Source organism: Eulemur rufifrons, chromosome 29 (genome assembly GCF_041146395.1).
Source record: "Eulemur rufifrons isolate Redbay chromosome 29, OSU_ERuf_1, whole genome shotgun sequence".
NCBI lineage: Eukaryota > Metazoa > Chordata > Mammalia > Primates > Lemuridae > Eulemur > Eulemur rufifrons.
In genome coordinates, this window is record NC_091011.1 from 74,667,723 (window position 1) to 74,693,231 (window position 25,509).

A 25,509-nucleotide genomic window follows, 5' to 3' on the forward strand; every position below is an offset into this window, starting at 1 on the left:
ATTTATTCCATTCATCCTTATATTTCTATAGTTTTCTGTCTTGGGTTTCATACTTTAAAAATGAGGTTGCTGTTTGTTTTGCCTCCACATTTCTCAAATGGCTATCAAGAAGAATCCAACTAGATCAAGGTGGCCCATCTGTTACAGGAGAGTAGACTCCAGGAAGGGCTTGGGGAAGAAATAGGCTTTAAGAGTAGTGAACAGCTACTGAACAGCCATTAAAATGACTAAGAGTCCATACGGTGAGCAAAATATGATGCTATATTCAAAAATCAACTTTAAGTTTTCTACAAATTTGGCTTTGGTATATTAATTTGGTGCTGAGACTTCACAATCACAAAAAATTAATTTTCATAAATGTCAATATTAGTATATCCATATTCTATCCAAGGAATAATAAAACACCCTGTCAACTGCATAACAATATTTAAGTTCAAGCTTTTGCCTATTTGATAAAGCAATCTACATGGCACCAACAAAAAAAAAAATACCAGCTTATAAACAATGTCATACTATATCACTGTACTTGCCAAATTCAACCTGTATACTTCAGATTTTCTCTATTTCACACCAATAAAATAAATAAAGCCACCTCTTAGGCACTTTTTCCTTCTCTGGTCAATAAGATGGTGTATTCCTACTTAGATTTATTATCATGTAGAATAAAATTGTATACATATTTGGCCAGTATCCAAAGTTTCTATAAAAGCTCTTGATCTCTGTTTATTGGCTTTTTTAACCAAAAAGAATTACTGTGTTACCAAATTGAGTAGCCTTTTAAAAGCCATTAAGCAAAATATTTGCAAAACTCTTGAAATCAGAGTATTAATAGAAAATTTACGATGTCATCATCTTAAAGGCTAAGTGGAAATTTTTTTTATCACATTCCACACATTGAAAATTTGCCTGATCAAAATTTTACCAAGATCTAATCATATTTTAAAATTTTGGCATTTGTTTCATTGACCTAATAATATGCTGACTAGAACTATAGGACTTTGATTGATGGTGCTTCTAGATAAAGGGATTGGCGTTCCTTAATCATTTTGAATGTGATATATTAAGCACTCAATGGGACATAATTCTTAAATTATTTGAGTTGACTCCAACCCAATTGATCCAAGGTTGGAAATATCATTTGTGAAAACACACACAAAAACTACAAATACAATTTTCAAAGAAACTCATCAAAATCAATTACTACTTTCCATTAAGTTATTAAAACCTAAATTTGAAAATCTAAAACTATTAGAATTTTATACATTATAAAATTTTTGGTAAAACATATACTTTATTCATTTTATTGTTATAGTCCCTATCACTGTGTTTATGTCAAAACGTTTTTTCTCCAACAAAAAAAAATAAAAAAATATATTCAAGGAACACTACAGGATAACAATGTTTAATGGTATTACCACTATTCAGCATAGAAATTCCACCAAATGAAAAAACATTAAATATAAAACATATTTTGCTGATGCTAAATCTTACTGAAGGTCATTTGTTTTCTAAATTTGAAATTTGCACATATTAGTAGATTATTGTCTTTGTCTATTATCTCATATTTTACTTCAGATTTTGTTCCAAATGTGTATAATAATGTTATTTTCTTTGTGTTTTATCAAAAAATGATGACATATTTAGGAACCTATGTGTAGCCAAATGAATTCTTTTTGTCTTAGAAGGCTAGAACATTCTGTTTTGAATCAGGATTTCTTTTCATAGTCATATCACTGCCAGAAAAGCTCTACTGGTCATTTGTCAATTTATTTTGAATAAAAATTAATGTATCTAAAATTTATATGAAGTACGTAACATTTTAAGTGCACAGGGTGAGCCTATATTTAAAGATATCAAGAGATAAAGTTCCCGCCTTTAATTAGAATTACCTTTCATTGTATCTGTCTTCTAAACTTGTTTTTTTTTTAAGTGGGACATCATAGAACTTCCTCCAAAGATACAATTTGAACCTGATCTAACTAGGAAAGTAATTAGGCAGTCACTATGAGTGAGGAGGTAACTTTCTGCCTCCCAACTTAGAAAAATTGCATGAAATATATAATATTCTCATCACTTTAACATTTCAAACCAAGTTTAATTATAGAATAAACCTTATGTAGCTCTGTATCTGGAAGTTAGATCTGCATTTTTAATAAAAAAGATAGTAATAGATACCATATTTTAAGACCTGTTTCTATGATGAGACTTAAAATGGTCACAAGGTTAGAGAATCTATTTATTTCATTTAAGCTTTTTAAGTCCAAAGGATAAAATAGACACCCAAACATATGAAATATGAATACCGCATGACCTGCCATTCCACTTCTAGGTATACACCCAACCGAAATGTGTATATATGCTCACCAAAAGGCAAATACTAAAATGTGTATAGTAGCATCATTTACAATAGCCAAAATCTAGAAATAACCTAAACATCCATCCATAGTCAAACATATAATAGTGGTATATTCACACAATGCAATACTACACAGCAATAAGAGTGAACAAACTACAATTACAGACCATAACACTAACAACAGTTACAATCGCAGTGTTGACATGAAAGAAGGCAGCCACAAATGAAGAGGTACCGAGTGATTCCAGTTATATAAAGTTTGAAAACAGGCAAAAACTAAGCTATATGTTAGAAGCCAGGGTAGTGTTTGCCCTTGGCGGCTGGGGTTAGTGAATGGAAAGGTGCGCAAGGAGGGCTTCTGGGGTATTGTTCATATTCTATTTCCTGATGTGGATGACGGTTACAGAATGTTGTGTTCACTTTGTGAAAATTCGCTGAGTTATACACTTATATTTGTGCACTTTATTGGAGGCATACTTCAATTAAAAAGTTTACCTAAATAGGGAAGGGAAAAGAGGAAGAGAGGGGAGGGGAGAAGAAAGAGAAAGAGAAATAATGACAATAACAAAAATATGAAACTCATTTTTTGACAGATACCTGACGACAAGATCCTGTGTTGCCACCAAGAGGCCCAACTTCTCTTCTTGCTTACAAATGTCCATGCTAATGGGATTAATATTATATTTCTTGCCTAACTGTTCAACTTGATTCTTCATGTCAGAGCCTATTTCAAGAATAAGGGAGTCCAATTTTTAGATTTCTTTTCACTAGTCAAAGAGAGTAAAACACATTTTAACATTTCCAGAAACAATTATTCAAATTTTAGGAACAAAATAGTCATCTAAAACTCACAGTCAACATGCTATGAAATCAGTTTTTCTTCTTCTTTAAAAATTAGGTCTTATTTACCTACTGTTATTTCTATATTGCCATCTCTTGACAAGTATTCTAATACAGGCTCAGATACGTAGCCAGATCCAAGAACCAAGACCTTTTTCTTGGGGTCCATTGAAAGCAACCGAGCACGTTCCCTGTTAAAAAAAAAAAAAAAAAAAAAAAAGGAGCGGGGACAGATAATTAAAACTTTATTTATGTTAAATAACAGAATCTTGCTCTCCCCAAACCACACTAAAACCTGGACCATGAAGCAACAATTTCTCCCCACATTACTTGTAGTAAGAATCTCAACAGGAGTTCCCTCTACCAACATTTTTCTTTAGTTATTTTAGATTTTGTTCAATGAAGATCAATAGTCCCTGACATCTCTGTGATGTATTGTCTATCTATGTACAGATTCATTTCATGAATTCCCAATACTACTAGTGATTGTTTCTTGGGTCATTCCCAACTGTGTAACTTGGTCTCACACCTTATCTTTCCACGGACGTGATTCAAAATCATGCCAGGGGCTTTACACTGGAAACCTCATTTATTCCTTACAACAATCCAAGAAGGCAACTATCTGAAGAGGAGATGATTATTGTCCACGTTAGAAATTGTTTTATCATATATCTCTAGAGTCACAGTAGAAACCATAACTTTGAAATCACAAATGCCATGAGCTGAATGTAGAAAACAAAGGTTGGTACTAGGCAGGATTTTGATTCTTGAACAGTTTATTCTGCTAGAATTTGTACCTTCTGGACAGATGACTATCTTTCCCACAAAAAAATGACGTCCAAGGTAGTGACTAAGTTGTACTCATCTTTATAAACTCATTAATGCTCAGCACATTTTGTTTTATATATAGAAGTTACTCATTAAATGTCTTTTGAATCAAATTCCCCAATATCAACACGAAGCCATGGAAATGGCCTGGTGCTAAGTCCTTAAGCAGCAGGCTCTGTTGGTGGAATCTTTAGGCCAAATGTCTCTCGATCTTTAATTCATAAATCTTTTCATTAATTGTAAGTGAATAAATACAAACATAAAATGTTCCTGCCCTTCTATATGCCCAACACACACATATTACTGATGAGAAGAGATCTACTTTAACTACTATCCCCATCCCATTTCACCTCCCAGAGAGAACCATTATTACTTGGTTATTGTATATTCTAACGATACTTTCTTTAGTTTGTATAATTAAAACATTATTCTGATGTGCAAATACAAAAGGTTTAAAATACATTTTTAAAAGGTCACTCCTAGATTCTAATACTGTCCACCCCATTAGTACCCCCAAACCTCAGACTCCAAGTTAAAAATTACTGTGGTAAATGATGAAAAGAATATAAGAATATGCTCAAAATGCAGGGTTTAAATGTGGCAAATTGCCTTTGGATATGCATTCTTCATTATTAGTTTCTTGGCACAAGATTCCATCAGGGAGGAAGGGCAGGAAGTCCTAGCAATTTCAGCCAACTAAATCTGCCACTACATGAAATATGGAACATAAAAGTGAATCATGACTAGTCATGTTAGACATGTCATTAGTATTAGTAGTATAAGAGATCATCAGATGGTGAGAATCAGAAGATAGCTGTGAGAAACAAACAAATGTGAAGTTTCCCCTCTAAGAAACTCTCCTACAGGGTTAGAGAGCTAGCTTCTCTTGAAAAAAAAAATTAAATGCTCTTGGTATCATACACCAGAATATTTCATTGACATATTAAAAAGTAACTATAAGCAAAGTGTAACTTTTAACTATAGTACACTTGATCTGGGCAGATTTATTTATTTACTTTTTATAGATAGAACCACCGAAAGAGAAGATAAGATAGTTGTTTGGGGTTTTTTCTTTGTTTGTTTGTTTATTTAGTTTTCCCACTCTGGTTTCCCCTCACAATTCAGTGCATGGTTTATTTTGTCCAATGTAAATAGACCAATGGAGCAAATATAAACACAAATTGAGCGCAATCAGCTGGGGATACCAGAACATTCCAAATAAACATAATATTTTCAAACTTTGTTTTTTTTTTTTTTTTTTTGAGACAGAGTCTCACTCTGTTGCCCAGGCTAGAGTGAGTGCCGTGGCGTCAGCCTAGCTCACAGCAACCTCAAACTCCTGGGCTCAAGCGATCCTCCTGTCTCAGCCTCCCGAGTGGCTGGGACTACAGGCATGCACCACCATGCCCGGCTAATTTTTTTTTTCTATATATATTTTTAGCTGTCCATATAATTTCTTTCTATTTTTAGTAGAGATGGGGTCTCGCTCTTGCTCAGGCTGGTCTCGAACTCCTGAGCTCAAACGATCCGCCCACCTCGGCCTCCCAGAGGGCTAGAATTACAGGCGTGAGCCACCGCGCCCGGCCCAAACTTTGACTAGTAAAGTCAGTTAAAGAAACAGGGGCCTTAGCTGAATACCTTTCTAAGACAACTATTCTCTTGAGTAAATTTGCTACATTTCTTCCTGGCACCTTCCCCTAATAAGAATCCTTGGGGAAAACTACCTCTCATCATTTGCTTTCTTCACTACTCTCTTAATTTCTATCTAAGAATTCCCACTCCTAAACATTATACTAAACAAAATAAAATCTAAGCCCTCAACGAAAACCCAAACTGAAAGTAGCAGAGAAGAGGTTAGTGTGCTCATTCTCCTTTGAGAAAATAACTGAGGCATGACACTATGTAGAATGTTAGAGAAAGAACAAGAGGCCATCCAAAGATTTTTGCTTGCTTACACACACACCTACACAGGATATCAGAAAGCCAAAATGATGCTACACTACTGGTTGGGGGGAAAACCTCTCATTGGTTTTAGCCAGCCACTTAGTTTGGATTTTCTACATTTATAGACATTATCAAAATGTATATGTCATACAAACCTAGTATTAAGAACTCTTATTGAAGCATTAAAAAATATTCATCAAATTCAAGATAAGAACAAATGTATAAAACAAGAGGATGTGAACAATACTTACCTGCTCTCCCGAAGTTTCTGGATATATTTATATTTATCAGGCAATGTACCGTTGGATGTAATCACTGCCTAAATGTATATGACACAAGACATTTCTTTAGTATCCACATTTTAGTCCCACAAACATGGGCTCAGGACTGATAGAGAAGAGACAGAGTAACAGAGATGAGGAAAAGGGTCGGGGGGAGAGAAAGAGGAGAGTGAGGATGGTAGCAGAAAAGTGCATTTATAAAGAGAAATTCTTATAACTTACATCTCTCACCACAGGAGAAAAATTCTGACTTTCAAGAGGTTGTGTCGCATCTGATAATATCTGAAAGGAAATGAGATTTGCAAGAGATAAATGACATTGCAAGAAGGTTTCTTGGTGTTTGTAGCCATATTAAAATATTAATTAAAGGGAAAAATAGAATTTAGGAAATAATTTTCTGAAGATAAATAATTGGTAATAGAAGTCTTCTTCAAGTACAAGTAATCAACTCTGTCCCCAAGAACGTGGTGTTTCAGCACAAATTGTGATTTTAAAACTGAAATTGCGCTATAATCATCTTTTTAAGGAAAAAGCTTATCCTTCCTGACCAGTTAGATATGTCATATTGAATATGTTCTCAAATATCATCACAAGATTTACAGCTATCGTCCTCCCTCTGAGGGCCTCTATCCCATTCCAAAATTTCAAGCTGTTCTATTTGAAGCAGAGAATGGAATTACCTTTTTTTTTTTTTTTTTAGAGACAAGGTCTCCTCTGTTGTCCAGGCTGGAGTGTAGTGGCACAATCCCTCCACCTTAGCCTCCTGAGTAGCTAGGATTAGAGGCTTGCACCACCATAACAGGCCAATTTTTTTTTTTTTTTGGGTAGAGGTGGGTTCTCACTCACCAGGCTGTTCTCTTTTTTTTTTTTCTTTTTTCTTTTTTTTTTTTTTTTGAGACAGAGTCTCACTCTGTTGCCCGGGCTAGAATGAGTGCCATGGTGTCAGTCTAGCTCACAGCAACCTCAAACTCCTGGGCTCAAGCGATCCTACTGCCTCAGCCTCCCGAGTAGCTGGGACTACAGGCATGCGCCACCATGCCCGGCTAATTTTTTGTATATATATATTTTAGTTGTCCATATAATTTCTTTCTATTTTTAGTAGAGACGGGGTCTCACTCTTGCTCAGGCTGGTCTTGAACTCCTGACCTCGAGTGATCCACCCGCCTCGGCCTCCCAGAGTGCTAGGATTACAGGCGTGAGCCACCGCGCCCGGCCCAGGCTGTTCTCAAACTCCTGGCCTCAAGCAATCCTCCTGCCTTGCCCTCTCAAAGCCCTGGGATTATAGGCATGAAACATTGCGCCTGGCCAAGAATGGGATTTTCCACTCAGCAAAGCCACTAACTCTGCAGTAGGGGTCTCCCTTAGGTCAATATTAATTTTATGTATAGGCACATCAGCATTTCAGAGGTGGTAGGCAAAGTAACTTGACCAGCTAGATCTCGAAGTTCATCCACACTTTGTTCCCATTATCTTACAAGACTGCATCACAGAGACAATAACAAAAGTCACATCTTTCATATAAAATCCCAGCATTCTTCTATTCCTCCTCTTTTCTCCCAAGGTACCCAACTCCTGAATATACTGCCAAGGAGTAAACGGCATGTATGTTAGTGCTGTTACGTCTGAGGGCAGGGAAGGGCCCGTAAGTCAATCTTTCCTCCCTAAATCATAAGTTAAGGTCTAGAGCACTCACCCAACTAGGAAGAAAAAAGTGTACCAAACAGATGCTGGCAGCAGAGAATTTACTTACAGTATTAAAATAAATATGAAATTATAATACTTTCATGTATCTAAAGCACAAGACATGTGGGCTATCTATTCCTGAGATATGGGCATTTAAAAAAAAAGATAAGTATCTATAAGCCAGGGCATACTTTGGGAAGCTCACAGAATCAATATACTGTCGTCTCTCAGTATCCAGATGGAACTGGCTGCAGGACCCCTTGAGGATACCAAAATCTGAGGATGCTCAAGTTCCTCATATAAAACAGTGTAGTATTTGCATATAATCTATGCACAACCTCTTGTATACTTTAAATCATCTCTAGATGTCTTATAAAACATAGTGTAGTGTAAATGCTATGTAAATAGTTGTTATACTGTATTGTTTTTTATTTGTATAATTTTTACTGGTGTACTGTATTTTTTTTTCCAAGTACTTTTGATCCACAATTGGTTGAATCTGGAGATGCGAAACCCATGGATACAGAGGACCAGCTGTACCTGGGGTCCTCCTACCACTTCGTTTTCTTGTTCAGCCTGGAGTATTCCCTTCTTAAGAAGATGACTCCACCTGCCAGCCCTCTCCAGAGGTCAAAAGCTGCTAGTAGCTAATAAAATGATGTTCGAATTTCATTTGACATATGGTTGAAACACTGAACTCTTGTATCTTTCCCTCTGTCTGCTCTTTATCTCTAATTCTACAGCCTTATGTAGGGCTCACTGGAACCATGGCAACTGCCTTCTACCTCTTTTCTTTCTGTCTATCTCCAAACGAAAACACAAATTTTATTATTTCCCCTGTACCTATTTAAAATAATTCAGTAACTTTCTGTTGGCTTCAAGATAAAGTCCACAGCTCCTTTTTATGGCTGCAAGGCTCTCTACAGTCTGGCTCTGCCTCTCCAGCCTTGACTCCCTCTGCTTCATACCCAGCACTTCCGTCCTATTAACAGCTCGGTGCTGCCCACCTGCACCACGCTTTCACATGCTTCTGTGCTACACCATGTGGGTGCCTCAGATAGTATACCCCCTTCCTGGAATTCCCTCTCTTCATCCTCCAAGATAAAGTGAAGATTTGCCTCTTCTATGAACCCTTTACCAAAATCTACTCGCAAGCACACCTTGAAGGTAGGAACTGCATTTAGCATCGTATCATATGCCTGCCATATGATAAGACGGTAAATATTCAATAAATAGATGAGTGAATACATGAAACAGTTAAGTATTTAAAATCCAATAGATCTTTCTTCCAAAACCATAATTATCGTGAGTCTACCTAAAGAAAGGTAAACATGAAAGAACAAAAGGCTGCTGCTCACTTACTGCAATTAACTGTCTCCCTTTCTAGAATTCAATTATAACAAAACCCCAAGCATAAGGGTGCTGAAACATATGGTATGTCTTGTCATTTTCACATCTAACACTTTTGATAGCTCATCAGTTTTGTAAATTTATTTCAAGCTATTCATCCTGGTGTTAAGACCCTTTACCATATGGAAACTAACTTACATACCTTTACTCAATCAGACTTGTCAACTCACAGAAGCCCTATCTTAAGGAAACTCCCCTCTTTGTTCTACAGTCCCCATCACATAGTATGCCTCATTCAAGCCAGCTGAAATGTCATATCTTTCGGAAAACCTTTCCTGATTTTTCTAACAAGATACTCTCTCTCCTTCCACAGCTTCATTAGTATCTTTCTGATGGCTGCCACATTCTACCTTCCTGGAACTCATGTTTCTGTAGGTCAGAAGCTGTGTTTTAATTTTCTTCATTCCTATCTATGCCAATAAATATCCACTGAATTCAATTGAAACAAAAATTTCTATGTCGTTTGCAAAGTGATAGCCTGTGCCCTGCAATGCTACAGTCTATATGGACCTAAAGTCAAAACTAAAAATCTGGGAGGAAAAGAGGGAGTGTATAAACTCTAAACACAGTTTCCATGCAGTTATCAGAAAAGACAGACAATATACCCAACTTTTTAGCGGTAAGAAGATACATATATACCAAGACTACAAAATAGACAAACTCATCAGTTTTTAGAGATATCTATCCAGTGCTTATAGATAGTGCTGAGATAGATGACCCCAAGACAATCTCACTACTATGGTTGGAAGACTACAATAATGTAAAAAGAGCAAAGTGTAAACAGTTTGGAGAAGCTAGCTTAGTCACCAGATATTCAAAAAATATGATCTGACTCAAAATGCTTAGAAAAAATCTCCAACTCACCATTTAACATTTTTAACCTGTCACACTGCCTCAAATGCTATCAACTAGTGATTTATGTAGGCACAAAAAATCACATTTTAAAATGTACGTTTTTCATCAGTGATGGTGATAAGCTGGTTTCAAATCAAATCCACTGAGTATAATGAGGTAAGACATCAAAAGTGTAAAGCATCAGTTTTTAGGCTCAAGAAGCAGTGAAGACTTGCTGTACCATGACTCGGACAAGGAAGCCAAAAGAGATGAGTACGGCATTTGGCACTACTTTCCTCTTTAGGGCATTTGCCAATGTGAAAGGAGTGTCTGAGATGCTGAGAGGTTGAGCAGAGAGCAACAGGGAGGCTGCAAAGCTAAGAGCTTTTGGCTGACTTTCAATAATAGGGTAACAAATATTGAAGTGTATGATCTGTGGAAGAGAGATCCTAATAAGCACCATACTTGCGTTTGGGATCCTGAAAGACTACTTTCTAAACTAAGTAGTAATTTGAACAACATCTGTTCTCCAAAGAACTAAAATCCTGACTTGAATCACTTCTATCCCTAACTGAATTGAGGTAATTTTCTCCTAGCCTATTTCCTTGCCTATCTCCTTGCCAAAAACAAAGAAAATCTCTGAAGGAAAATCACATAGCACCCAGAGCCTCAAATCATCTCTACAATTTTACATATGCAATGTCTGACATGCAATAAAAAATAAATAAGGATATTAAAAGATAAGAATTAGCTGCAAACCAAGTTAAAAAAACATGGAACATAGACCAAAAAATTTATTGGAATTATCAGAAATAAGCCTAAACTGTAAATGTAATTAATGTGTTCAAAAATAAAAAGGTAAAATATATAGCTTTTAATATAGAATGGTAAACTTTAAAATTGTCAAATTAGAAATTTTTTGCCGGGCGCGGTGGCTTACGCCTGTAATCTTAGCACTCTGGGAGGCCGAGGCGGGCGGATTGTTTGAGCTCAGGAGTTCGAGACCAGCCTGAGCAAGAGTGAGACCCTGTCACTACTAAAAATGGAAAGAAATTATCTGGCCAACTAAAATATATATAGAAACAACTAGCCGGGCATGGTGGTGCAGGCCGGTAGCCCCAGCTACTCAGGAGGCTGAGGCAGTAAGATCGCTTAAGCCCAGGAGTTTGAGGTTGCTGTGAGCTAGGCTGACGCCACGGCGCTCACTCTAGCCCGGGCAACAAAGTGAGACTCTGTCTCAAAAAAAAAAAAAAGAAATTTTTGATAAATGAAAACTTCCCATCATATGGACACCCAGACATATGAAGCTCAACAGTTCCCAAACAGATTCAACCCAAAGAGGTCCACTCCAAGACACATTATAATTAAACTGTCAAAAGTTAAAGACAAACAGAATATTAAAAATGGCAAGAGAAAAACATCATAACATATAAGGGAATTACTGTTAGACTATCAGCAGATTTCCCAGCAGAAACCCTGCAGGCCAGGATAAAATGAGATGATATATTCAAAGTGCTAAAAGAAAGAAACTACCAGCCAAAAAATACTGTACACAGCAAAGCTATCCTTCAGAAATGAAGGAGAAATAAATTTTCCCAGATAAGCAAACTTTGAGGTAATTCATCACTGTTAGACCTGCTCTACAAGAAATACTTAAGGCAGTTCTTCAAGTAGAAACAAAAGGATGCTAATTACTAACATATGAAAGTATAAAATTCACAGGTAAAGGTAAATATATAGTCAAGTCCATAATACCCCAATATTGCTAGGGTGCTATGTATATCATTCGTGTGTGTGTGTGTGTGTGTGTGTGTATGATTAAAATTCAAAATAGTCAAAAATAATGATAGCTACAATAAGGTGTTAAGAAACACATAATGTAAAAAGATGTAAATTGTGACATCAAAAATGGGGGGAGAATAAAAATCTAGAGTTTTTGTATGCAACTGAATTTGAGTTGTTATTGGTATAAAATAGTCTATTATAAGATGTTTTACATAAATGACATGATAACACAAAGCAAAAAACTATAGCAGATATACAAATAATAAAGAAAAATAAAATAAAAATTTAACACTAAAGAAAATTACCAAATCACAAAAATAACAAAGAGAGTAAGAAAGAATAAAGGATCTACAAAAAATCAGAAATCAATTAACAAAAATGGCAGTAGTAGATCCTCACCTATTAATAGTGACTTTGATAATTAGTAAATGGACTAAATTTCCCAATCAAAACACATAGAATGACTGAGTTGATAACAGAAATAAGATCCAACTATATGCTGCCTACAACATACTCTCACCTTAGCCCTAAGGACACACATAGGTGGAAAGAAGGAATGAAAGAAGGTATCCCATGCAAATGGAAAACCAAGCACCACATATGCTCAACATCAAATTGGTATTACCTGATCAACACTTACGGGCACATATAGTAGTAACATTCATCAGGTGTCAGGCAGGTGGGAGGAGGGAGGAGGGGCTGGGTATATTCACACCTAATGGGTGCAGTGTGCACCATGTGGGGGATGGTCATGCTTAAAGCTCTGACTCAGGTGGGGCAATGGCAATATATGTAACCTAAACATTTGTACCCTTGTAATATGCTGAAATAAAAACAAAACAAACAAAAAGGAAAACAATCTCATTTACAATACCTACAATAAAAATAAGATACTTAGAAATAAATTTAACCAAGAAAGTGAAAGAACTCCACAATGAAAACTATAAAACATTGATGAAAGAAATGAAGAGGACAAAAACAAATAGAAAGATATCTCATGTTCATGGTTTGTTAACAATTTAATATTGTTAATTTAATATTTAATATGGTTAACATTTATATACCACCCAAATCAATCTCCAGACTCAATGCAGTGTTTGTAAGACCTGAAATCATAAAAATCCTAGAAGAAAACCTAGGAAAAACTCTTTTGGACTTTGGCCTACGCAAACAATTTATGACTAAGACCACAAAAGCAAATGAACAAAAACCAAAATAGACAAATAGGACTTAATTAAACTAAAAAGCTTCTGCATAGCAAGAGAAATAGTCAACAGAGCAAATAGATAACCAATAGAATAGGACAAAATATCTACAAACTATGTATCCAACAAAACACTAATATCCAGAATCTAAAAGGAACAATTCAGCAAGAAAAAAACAAACAACCTCATTAAAAACTGGGCAAATGATTTAAACAGGCATTTTTCAAAAGAAGATATACAAATGGACAAAAAACATATGAAAAAATGCTCAACATCACTAATTATCAGGGAAATGAAAAGTAAAACCACAATAACACCTTACCCCTGTCAGAGTGGCCATTATATAAAAGTCAAAAAACAAAAAACACTTATGTTCTGTTGGTGGAAATGTAAATGAATATAACCTCTATGGAGATCAGTATGGAGATTTCTCAAAGAACTAAAAATAGATCTACCATTTGATGCTGAAATCCCACTACTGGGTACCCTTCCAAAGGAAAAGAAATAATTACATCAAAAAGATACTTGCACTCATATGTTTATCAGGCAGCATAATTCACAATCACAAAGATATGGAATCAACCTAAGTGCCCATCAACTGATGAATGGATAAAGAAAATGTGGCATGTATATATACATATATATATACTACACACCATGGAATACTACACAGTCATAAGAAAGAATGAAATAATATCTTTTGCAGTAACTTGGATGGAACTGGAAGCCATTATCTTAAGTGAAGTATCTCAGCAACAAAAACAAATACTGCATGTTCTCACTTATAAGTAGGAGCTAAACTATGGCTGTGCAAGGACACACAGTGTTATGATGGACATTGGAGGCTCAAAGAGGGGGATGGAGGAAAGGAGTGAGGGATGAGAAATTACTTGTGGGCTACAATGTACACTATTTTCGTGATACGTACGCTAAAAACTCAGACATATATACAATTTATATGTATAATGGAATTCAACTTGTACCCACTAAATCTATTAAAATTATTGTTTAAAAAAAGAAAAGATAAAGATAAAAATGGGCTATACTCAGAGTAAAACCTATAGCTTTAAAATGCACATATTATTAAAGAGAAAGACTGAAAATTAGTTACCTGAGCACTTACTTCAAGAAGTTAGGAAAAGAAAGGTGAATGAAGCTCCCAATAAAGTGATATAAATATAACAAAGATAAGATTAGAAATTAATGAAATAGAAAAGGATACAAGATAGAGAGGATCATCAAAGTTAAAACTGGTTCTTTGAAATGACTAATAAGATTGACAAATTCCAGGTAAAACAAATTAAAAAAAGAAGTCATAGACAACCAACATCAGTTCTGTAAAATGGGAAATCACTACAGAATCTATTAAACAGATAAGAAGATATTATGAAAAATATTATGACAATAAAGTTTATAACTTATATGAAATACATAAATTCCTAGAAAAAATAAACCTACCAAAATTAACAGAAGAAAAATGAATATCCAAACACCCTTATGCTTATTAATAAAATTTAATCTATAATTTAAAAACTTACCCTTAAATGCCCCCAATCCAAATAAATAGTTTTGCCAATGAATTCTACCAAGTAGAAATAACATCAACCACATTTAAAATGTTCCTGGGACCAACAATAAAGAAACACTTCCCAACTTGTCTTGAGGCCAACATAATCTTAATACCCATACCTGACAAACACATTATAAGAAAAGAAAATTTTAGTTTAAGCTCTTTTATGAACCTAAATGTTAGTAATCCTAATGTATAATGCATATACAAAATAATGTATATATGTGTGTGTGTATATGTGAGTCTGTGTGTGTGTGCCAAATGACACATCAAAAATGTTCATAGTAGAATTATTAAGAGCCCTAAACAGAAAAAAAAAAAAACTCATGAAAATTCTCATGAGAATTTAGAATTAAAATATATGAAGTACTTTGAACACTGAGTGGCACATAGTAGGTACAGTATCATGTCCAACCATGATAATGCCTGGTGCCTGCATTTTCTAAAGCCTGCTACATATTCCAAGCAGAAAAACAAAGGGTCAAAATAGAATGCTATTTGAAAGGAAAGAAGATCACAGACTTGAAGTCTTACCCATTCTTATCCCACTAACTATTGTCCCATTTTAGTGTGAGAGCTCGTGAGTGAAGGTGTAGATGCAAAGAACAAGAGCCGTTTATTCATCCTTTAAAATCATTGCCAGAGGCAGGCAACCATGAGCAATAGAAATAAAGCTGGATGGATATGAATGCTTACGATAAACACCGAAATAAAAAAGATTTTCTTTGGCAAAGAAAATGTAATTTAGATAACACAGTATTTCATTAGCCAATCAGGGATCACAGAAGAAAAATACATGACCTCAACATAAGCTGTCACTTAACTACGTATTAGTAACTAAAATCCAATAAAATTTTCCATATTTCTAATTTTTCAAATCTCTTAATCATAGCACAGTCAGAATGCCCCAGTATGAAATGACCTCAACAATAAAGAACTGAAAATAAAGCAAGTTTTATCTCGTATGTTGTGAACATTCTTAATAGAATACGTATAATGAGAGACAAATGTAATTGTAATTAAGCAGGAAGGCAGTGATATAATCATATTCCCCATGAGACATGTAAGCAGAATATGTAGAATAAAAGAGGATCACTAAGTATTAACACTTCAGGGAAGGGCAGGCATTTCATTTTACAACAGATTTCTGAGATACAGGAGGCCAGAACATTCTTAAGATTACTCTATAATTCTATCTAAAGCCACAGAGTTGTTGCAGATGCTACCAATCTGCTTACCATTTCTTCAACATAAGGATAAAGCATGTCTCCAAAATATTCTGTAGCTTCAATTGGAAGCTGTGCCGGCAAATTGTCAATGGAACACATCAGAATCCCAGAGCCTTCAACACTAGGAGAAGCAATATGCTTTATTCAGATAGACAAAAAGATATTTGTAAGCTCTAAATTTTCCAGATGTCTACTCCATTATATTTGCTTCATTATCATTTGCAATTTCATACAAGAGCATATAACAAAATAAACAAGACTCTTTCAACAAACCATTTTCCTTCTTTGACAATCCACTTTTCATTTAAATATCATCTGTGCATATTTAAGTGTTCAAATTGGAATGTGATTTTCCCATTAAGTTTTAAAATAAATTTGAGAATATCTCTCTAAATTTGCAGATCTTCATAAAGATATAAAATATTGAGTGTTTTAGAATAGTGTATCATCTAACATCTCTGGTAAACTCACCTGTCGTGAATAATATGCTGGTCTGCATCGTACATGCAAAAGGGACGCTCTATTGTTGTACATTCGGTCATAAACTCTATGGATCCTCCTGTGTCAGCTGAAATGTCACATATTGCCACAAGCCTGAAAATAACATCAATGCTTACATGAGAGGATGGAATTCTGAAGTCTCCAACAAGACCAAAAATTAATAAAAATGAAAGGAGCTTGGAATGATTTTTATGCGGATGCCAAGCATTTTCCAGGCTCTTAGGCTCTCTTTCCTACAGCTTACTCCTCAGGACACTGTGTTGTTCTGGGGACAGAGCATCTTCCCAATTTGAGTTTTAGTTTCCGCAAGAAAAACAGAAAGAAAGATTTTAAAAAAGGGGAAAAAAAGGTGGAAAATTCCTTCCCTGGAGAAATCATTGACAATAGACTAATTAAAATTAACCAATATAGCCATCTCTAAATAATTCACGAAGGTTCAATTACACTTCCTCCACCTTGCTTAAGACTACATAATTTTAGATGTGATTACACAGAAATCTCCAGAATTATGAACAAAAGTCTTGGTTCAGCATTCAAAATTCTTCCACAATTTTCCTGCTTAACCTCCAACCAGCACCTGCCTACGTGAACCTATAGTAGAGCTAGACTGTCCCACTCAGTGTCCTAAATTGTGCTTTGGTGGCTCTATATTTCTCAAGCACCAATTCCATCACTTGGGATTCTTGTTCTCCTCACTCCTCCTTCTCAGGCTTTGCTGAGCCCGGTACTTCTGCTTTCTAAATTCTTGTGATGATGTTGTTGCTAGCATTCCTTTAGCATTTACCTGAAGCCAGCCAGCTATATGTCTCAGGGAAGCAAACATATCTTTTTACCCAAGTGCCAGGTATACCAGGTATTCCACAAATATTGATTGATTAATTTATTAATCACTTCAACATTTAATAATTATTTGACTGCCTATTATATATCAGGCAATGTACTGGGTGCCTGTGGCCAAAAATAGACAGGGCCCCTTTCCTTAACAAGATTAAGTTCTGGCAGGAGGGAGAAAAATATAGACACAGGAAAATAAATGATCATGAATTTAGAAACAAAACCAGAATAACAGACCAGAGAGATACCGGGGAGGGGAAGCACAAGGAGACTGCCCCAAGGAGGTTGCTTTGGAGCTGTATGTGTAGTTATGGAAATCAAATGAAGAGAGTTTCAAGAAGGAGGGAAGGTTAACCATGTCAAATGCTGCCAAGAGGTCGAGGGAGATAAAGCAGACAACTAGTCATTAACAATCAAGTCCTGTGATGTGTGGGAACATATAATCTTTGATACCCTAATGATGAGTGCTGCTGCTAAACTCTGCCATCATTGCTGAAATCAAGTCCTTACTTGTGCGGTAATGCAGGGCAGCCTTCCACACCAGGAACCGAGAAATTTCCCGGAGCCAGGAGACTCTGAGCATCTTGGCGGGTTAGCAGGCGAGGAGTGTTTTGTTCCCAGTAAATTCCATTAATTAAACAAGTTGTATAGGGTGCAATCTGGAAAGCAAGTTCCAAGTTCAACCAAATAGGAAATCGCTTATTTCAATACAGTGTGCTGAAAGAGAGCTATCGGTAAGGTCCACGAGAAATAAGTAAATGTTACTTTTAATTGACTTTTTTATTTGCCAGGTCAGTAGCCATCTTTTGAGGCAAAGGTAATAAATACCCACCCACATTTCAGTGTGGAATTACCCCATGGTAGAGAAACATATGACCATAAATATGTTAATGTTTTCATTCTATAATGTATTGCATAGCAAAGAAAAATGACAGGACAGAGAGCCAAGTGCACTAGAACGCTATTTCTAGCTCAGTCACCAGTAGGGTGTGATCTAAATCATGCTACCTCAACTTCTCTGGGCTCTATTTTCCTTACCTGCCAGATGGGGATGATACATACCCCATTCCTCAAAGGAATGCTGTGAAGATTAAACCAGATAACATCTGTAAGCTCCATGGAGAAATATGCTACATACATGCATACATGGTACCTAGGTCAGTATAAGTTTTAGGATGCATCCAATCACCAATACTTCTGTGATTGGGGAAAAGAGAAGGGATGAAAATTTACTAAATTCAAAATGTTTCAGTTTGAAACTAGTTTCATAATTTTTGCTCTTCTAACATGTCAAGCTGAAGTTAAGAGTCCTTCTCTCTAACATGCTCTACATGGTATAACAGCTAAACTTCATACCAGAATGTAAAAATGCTGTATTGTTCAAACGTATTTAAAATGTAAAGTATTCCTTTTCACAATAAATACATGCATTTTTTGTTTTGTTTATCTTTTGGTTTCTTGGTTTATTTGGGGGAGGATTATTGCATGGCCAATTACTACAGAACACACAAATATATTGCACTTCTTGTAAGATAAGGCCAGTGTGTCCCCATCAGAAGGATCTGATTTGTAAGTAGCTTTTTCATACAATGGAATGATCTGTGCTTATATAGCCACACTATTTCACCCTGGCCCCCTGCAATCAACGACATATATTTAAAGATGGCTGGCTGAGGTTGGGATTGCAATTTGTGGCTGTAGAAGGGATAAACCTAAGTTGAGACCAAACCTCACAGGCATTGTGCTTTGCCAGCAGTGCTAACTAGTCCAGGATAAATACAGAAAACAGTAATCCACAGAAAATGGTTTAGAGCTATCGGGCACATGCAGACCTGAGGTAGAAACAGAGGCAGTGAAGCAAAGGGCATACCCACAGAAACCACCAAAACCACTCAGCACAGGCCACTCTAAACACCAATAAAAGATGACAACTCCAAGGCCAACTCATGGTACCCAAAAATTCACAACAGAGGAACTGAAAACCGATGTACACATTCATAATTTCTCTCCTTGAAGACAGCCTAACTATAGTGGTCCCAAGCAACCAACTCCAAAGCCGAACATGATACTCACATCAGCATTAAAACGACTGATGTAGCGCTCAGGGTATTTGTCATACTCCACAGGATCATACACACCATCTGTTTTCCTGACAAGATGATGATGGCGACTTAGCACCGTCCCGTACACTTTTCTGAGGTCTTGCAGAGGAGAAAGAAATTAGTAAAGTGGGTGACAAATGATAAAGATTTATGGTGATAAAATATTATAACAGAGACCGTTAAAAAACAGTAAAAGCTACAGTCACTCCCTGCCCCTTACCTCCAGTTTGGGAAACTTCTTTTAATTCATGGGGCTCCACGTATTCACATGGGAGCTCATTAAAGATTTCTTGGGCTCCCTGTTAATAACAGATAAATAAAAATCCAAAAATCAATAGGATAAGAACCAACATGGTCTCCTGCAAAGATCCTAACTCATTTCCCCCAAAATTACACAGCTCCACTTGCCCTCCCTGCAGCCAGAACTGCAATACAGAAGTACAGATGAGCTTCTCACAGGAAACCTGTTATCCAGCTCTTATTCCAGTTTGAACAGTGAACTTTAAAAGGGGCTTTAATTTTGTGTTTAAGTTACTTGGAGTATCAACAAAAACGTTTAGAAATGAGGGCACAATAAAATATTTCCATCTACTTTTCAATCCATTGCAGAAATTATTTCAAATGGGGGAACTATATTTCCTACAAAAGAAAAAATCAGATGCTTAGCTCACAATATAATAGAAACAGTGATGTCTTATTTGTAAATTATGTTCTTTGAACAAAGAACTATTTTATTTTTTTTTTTTGAGACAGAGTCTCGCTCTGTTGCCCGGGCTAGAGTGAGTGCCGTGGCGTCAGTCTAGCTCACAGCAACCTCAGACTCCTGGGCTTAAGCGATCCTACTGCCTCAGCCTCCCGAGTAGCTGGGACTACAGGCATGTGCCACCATGCCCGGCTAATTTTTTGTATATATATATTTTAGTTGGCCAGATAATTTCTTTCTATTTTTAGTAGAGACGGGGTCTCACTCTTGCTCAGGCTGGTCTCGAACTCCTGACCTCGAGCGATCCACCCGCCTCGGCCTCCCAGAGTGCTAGGATTACAGGCGTGAGCCACCGCGCCCGGCCTGAACTATTTTAAAATTACAAGTTTCTATGGGAAATTACAAATGCATTCTCAAAACCACTCAAGAAGGAAGAAAGTATTAATTCCAGTTTTGAATTAATCTTCCTAACATCTTATTGGCAAAACTCCAAGTAGTCTTAAAAAATGTACATCCTGAGGTCACTTCCAAACTTTGGACAATTTAGTGAAGGAGGTAAAACAGATCACCCTCTGAACAGACCTTTACACTATTAACAATGAATTATCCCTTTAAAAAAAGAAAAAAGAAAGAAAGAATAAAGTCTCTGATACCTTGGCATCAACGAAAAGCAAAGAAAATGTTTAGACCATCACTGCTCTTCGCTATGAAAAAAATACATTGGTAAGGAAAGTACCAAAAATAGAATGCCCATTCACTTTATTTGAAATGCCCACATCATTTGGATTAGTTTCAGAGTTTCAGACTGCTTTAGGGAAGGAAGACAGGTGAAATTTACCTTAGACACATTACCAGTCCCTGTGAACACAAAGGTTAAGGGCCCTATAGACTTTGGCATCAAACCCAGAGATATTTCATAACCAGCATCACGGACAGCTTGCACAGCCTGACTGCTATTCCTGTAGTTATGAGCCATGCCAATATGCTGAAAACAAGCACACACAATGCACATTAGTCCACCAGCTGAGATATTTTTCTATTCTTAAAGTGTGATATGTATTTTCAAAAATAAGCGAAATAAACATCTCTCACCATAAAAGGTGTGTGATGTCCCAAAGCAAGGAGCCTTAAACCCATTCCATGTAAAATGTTGATCATCCCTATTGCAGAATCAGACCAATAGAAAGACCATTAGTTGGGAGGAGTTGAAGCTGTTCTCTCTGCCCATTCTCCAACCTGCTGGGTGCCCTGAGGAAGCACAGACCACAGTGTCTCAGATTTGGAAGGAGCCTCAGTAGATCTTATTCATCCCCTCACCTTTCTGCTTTCAAATGCACTAGCCTAGCTGCATCCCCCACCTATTTCTTCCATCTTCAATTCAGATAAAATGGAAAGAGCATTCCTCTTCTTATCTAAGACCAGTCTTTCCACCTTGGCTCCAGATCCATCCCTTTTTGCCAGCCAGAAAATTCACTCTTGAATTATTCCCTCCCTATTGGTTCATTCTTATCAACATTTGAACATGCTCTAATCCCTCCCATACCAAAAACAAATGAACAAACAAAAACAAAGTCGCCATGGACTCAAGAGCCCCCACCAGCTATTTAGTGACCTAAATAGCTAAACTCTGTGGATAATTCTTAGATTAGGTCAGAAGTATCTGGCCACGAAGACTCCTTTATTGTTGAAACACTCTCTTCCCTCAGCATCCCTGACTTGAAATTTTTTATCCTACCTTTCTGTAGGCTCCTCTTCCTACACCCATTTCTTTTATACGGTTCACTCTCGGAATTCTATCCTGGGGTCTATGCTCTTCAATATCTACATTTTTTTCCTTAGGTAATTTCATGCAATTTCATCCTAAATTTCAAGTACTATCTGTATGTGGATGACCCCAAGTCTGTCTCTCCAACACAGATTTTGCTTTTGATTTCAAGACCTATCCAGCCACCTTACACGTCTCAATTTAGATATTGTTCAGACACCTAAAACTCAGCATGCCTATAGCACAGACCTCAGCATCTATTCTCTCTTTCTTCTTCTTAGGAATACAACTTTCCAACCACAACCCACCCCCCACCACACACACACACCCCTACCAAGTTTTCTTTTATCTTGTTTCTGAAGTCAACTTTTAAAGAAATAATCTATATACAATAAAATGCACCAATTTATAGTGTATAGTTTGTATACACAGCTGTGTTACTACCACCATGCTCAAGACAGAATATTTCCACCAACCCCCGGTTCCTAGATGACCTTTTTGTCTGTATAGATTAGGTTCCTCTAGAGTTTCATTCATATGAATAAAATTATAAGCATATACAGTCATCCCTTGACATACACAGGGGATAGGTTTCAGGCCCTCCAGGTAGACCAAAATCCGCACATACTCAAGTCCTGCAGTTGGCCCTGAAGAACCTGCCTGTCTGAAGAGTTGGCCCTCCTCCGTACACGTGGGTTTTCCATCCCACCAATAAGTGGACCCACACAGTTAAAACCCGTGTTGTACAAGAATCAACTGTATTCTTTTTTTGTGTGTCTGCTTTCACCCAGCATAATGTTTTTGAGATTCAAACATATTTTGTGTGTATCAATAGTTGTTTCTTTTTATTGCTGAAGAGCTTTTTATTTTCCATTTTCTATTTACAATTTATTTATTTCTCTGTGGGATAATTGGGTTGTTTCCAGGCTATTATGAATAGAGCTGCTATAAAAAATTATTTGTATAAAATATTGCATTTCTCTTGATAAATGCCTATTAGGGGAATTCATTTTTTATTTTGGCACTCAAGTTTTAATTTCTTCTTGAGGTGATTTTGATAACTTGTATTTTTCAAGAATTTGTCTAATTCATCAAGTTTGTCAAATTTATTGGTCTAATCATATTCCCATATATATATATATATATATATATTTTTTTTTTTTTTTTTTTTTTTGAGACTGAGTCTTGCTCTACTACCTAGGCTAGAGTGCATGGCATCAGCTTAGCTCACAGCAACCTCAAACTTCTAGGCTCAAGCGATCCTCCTGCCTCAGCCTCTCAAGTAGCTGAGACTACAGGTGTGTGCCACCAGGCCCGGCTAATTTTTTCTATTTTTAGTAGAAACTCACTCTTGGTAGAGTCAGGGTCTCGCTCTTGCTCAGGCTGGTCTCGAACTCCTGAGCTCAAATGATCCACCCGCCTCGGCCTCCCAGAGTGCTAGGATTACAGGCGTGAGCCACTGCTCCCAGCCCTGAACTGATTTCTATTCCTCAAAACTGTTCTTTCTCCCCTCTTTCCTTTGGGCTTTGCCCACGTGTATGCTCCTTCTTCTGTCTCTGCTTGAATAGTTCTTCAGATCTCATCTTCAAAGGCACTTTTCAAAGAAAGCTTCTCCAATGGCCACGTCCATTTAAATGCCCTTCTTATAGCAATTAGCATTGACATTGTATTAAATATTTGTGTGTTTACTTGCCTGAATATTTCTCTAAGGATAAGACGCACATTCTTTTCACAGATGTGGTGCTACTTCCAAATATGCTGACTTCTAAATAGATCAGCTTATTTCTGACATATTAATTCTCACCAGAGAAACAAAACCCTCATGTGGGTGAGTCCTGAAACGCTTTGGGAAGAATAGTCTTCAGAGGTCTCCCTATTACTCCTTCCACATTAAGGAATATAATCTTATGTTACTTTCATAGAACCAATTTGTGTGTTGGGTGAGGAAAGGTATGAGGTGGGAGTTAGAATAAATAACAAAGAATTGGTTGTAAGTGAAAGAATTTTATGAGTCTGAAAATTTTGCTTAGATTTCTTTACTATTCCAGAAGCAGGTGGATTAGGGTATAATAATAGGGTACAATTTATGGATTTTCTGAAATTGTTCATTTCTAAAAGTATATAATAGTTTAAATTTTTTTCCAACATATTGGAGTGAGAATTTTCTGAGTGAACGGTGAAAGAATGCTGTTTGTAAAAGTACCCTAGGATTTCAAATGATCTTATTTTTTATACAACTAAATAATATGATACTACCAACCATATTTTTTGCTATGAGTTTAATCTCAAAGAGGCAGAGGCAGACTGGTCAAGACGAAACCGCAATGACAGAAACACTGAAACACAGTGAGGACTCTTACACTTTTATGTTACAAGGCCAAACGAAGAATGCCAAAATCATGATTTTCCTTATTAGACATTCAAGTAGTCTAATCTGATCCAGAGCTATGATGGACTGTGGTGTCATAGGCTCAAAGGGACAAAAATCAAGCAGTTTTTCTGCAAACTCCAGTTCTTGTCCTTTCTGGACTGCTCCTCTGTCAGTTCCTGCCCCTGGTCCTTTTTGCCCTTTCTCTGTTCACCTGTCTTCTAATGCCCAATACCTCATTACCAAACTCTCCTCTCCTTCTTTACTGCCCAAAAGCAGCTACCTAAAAAGTCAGAGCCTGCTCCTAGTTGTTATCTTTCTTCTTGCTCTCTTTTTTTGAATGTTTATAATAAAATATATTTTAACAATTTATCTCATCTTCATTCTGCTATTCCTCACCCTTCAGCATACTGCCATTTCTATTTTTGTCAATGGAAATAAACACGCCTAGCCCCTTGATACAGAAAACACACAGTTATTCTCCAGGCAAGTGTAGAAAGTGGGTCACATAGAAGCTGTGGGGTACCTACCTGCCACGCCAGCCCACTGTCCAAATGCCACCACCCGTACACCTCTATGATCCACCATTTTCTCATAATCAATAAGTCGAATTTCCTGAAGAAAAGGTAAAAAAAAAAATTCTCAACTAGACCCATTAAGCTTAACTTCAATGAGTAAAATGTATATATGAGCACATTTTTTCCTCTTAAGTATATCTTGACTTGCTAACATAAGTTAGCATCAGGTGCACTATGAAATATTTAGAAAATGCCAGCTTACAAATCAATCGTTAAGTTTGTAATTAGAGATGAAAGCATGGGAATGGTCCTAGCAGGTCCGAAACACCCCTTGATGGTAGGCAATGAAATAATAAATGTAGGATTTTCTTTAACTTTTTGCCCCCCGTCCGCCCACCCAGCACCATCTACAAATATATCTACAGCCCCACTCATTCTCACACCCTTCCTTCTGGCTCAAAGAAAACAGATCCCTTCTGAGACTAATCCCTGTGAGCTAGATCCCAGCTTTTCTCGTGTCCTCCAAGACCACTCTCCTATAACTACCTTCCCTGCATCATCCCTCTTTACATTGCTTCTCAGCCATTCTAAATACACCCGGGGCTCTTCTGCCCTAAGGATAATAACACTCCCTCTCAAGTTCAAACACAAGTGCCCTCCTCTCTCTTTCTCTTCCTCTTTCTCTCTCTCTCTCTCCTTACCTCCCTCCCTCCCTTTTCTCCCCTCCTCCTCTCTTTTTCTCTCTCCATCCTT

General features: G+C 36.7%; 1 protein-coding gene across 1 annotated transcript in view; it reads right to left on the reverse strand.

Moving 5' to 3' along the window:
- AASS (aminoadipate-semialdehyde synthase) overlaps nucleotides 1-25,509 on the reverse strand; it is a 57,297-nt gene that overhangs the window by 17,958 nt on the left and 13,830 nt on the right. The window contains exons 4-15 of the mRNA XM_069461241.1: nucleotides 24,769-24,853; nucleotides 21,198-21,265; nucleotides 20,944-21,090; nucleotides 19,623-19,701; nucleotides 19,374-19,501; nucleotides 17,811-17,959; nucleotides 16,437-16,559; nucleotides 15,975-16,086; nucleotides 6,472-6,531; nucleotides 6,220-6,287; nucleotides 3,266-3,387; nucleotides 2,954-3,080 (exon numbers count right to left, since the gene is read on the reverse strand). Of these exons, the coding sequence (XP_069317342.1) occupies nucleotides 2,954-3,080; nucleotides 3,266-3,387; nucleotides 6,220-6,287; nucleotides 6,472-6,531; nucleotides 15,975-16,086; nucleotides 16,437-16,559; nucleotides 17,811-17,959; nucleotides 19,374-19,501; nucleotides 19,623-19,701; nucleotides 20,944-21,090; nucleotides 21,198-21,265; nucleotides 24,769-24,853 (1,268 nt within the window). The remainder of the gene's footprint in view (nucleotides 1-2,953; nucleotides 3,081-3,265; nucleotides 3,388-6,219; nucleotides 6,288-6,471; nucleotides 6,532-15,974; nucleotides 16,087-16,436; nucleotides 16,560-17,810; nucleotides 17,960-19,373; nucleotides 19,502-19,622; nucleotides 19,702-20,943; nucleotides 21,091-21,197; nucleotides 21,266-24,768; nucleotides 24,854-25,509) is intronic.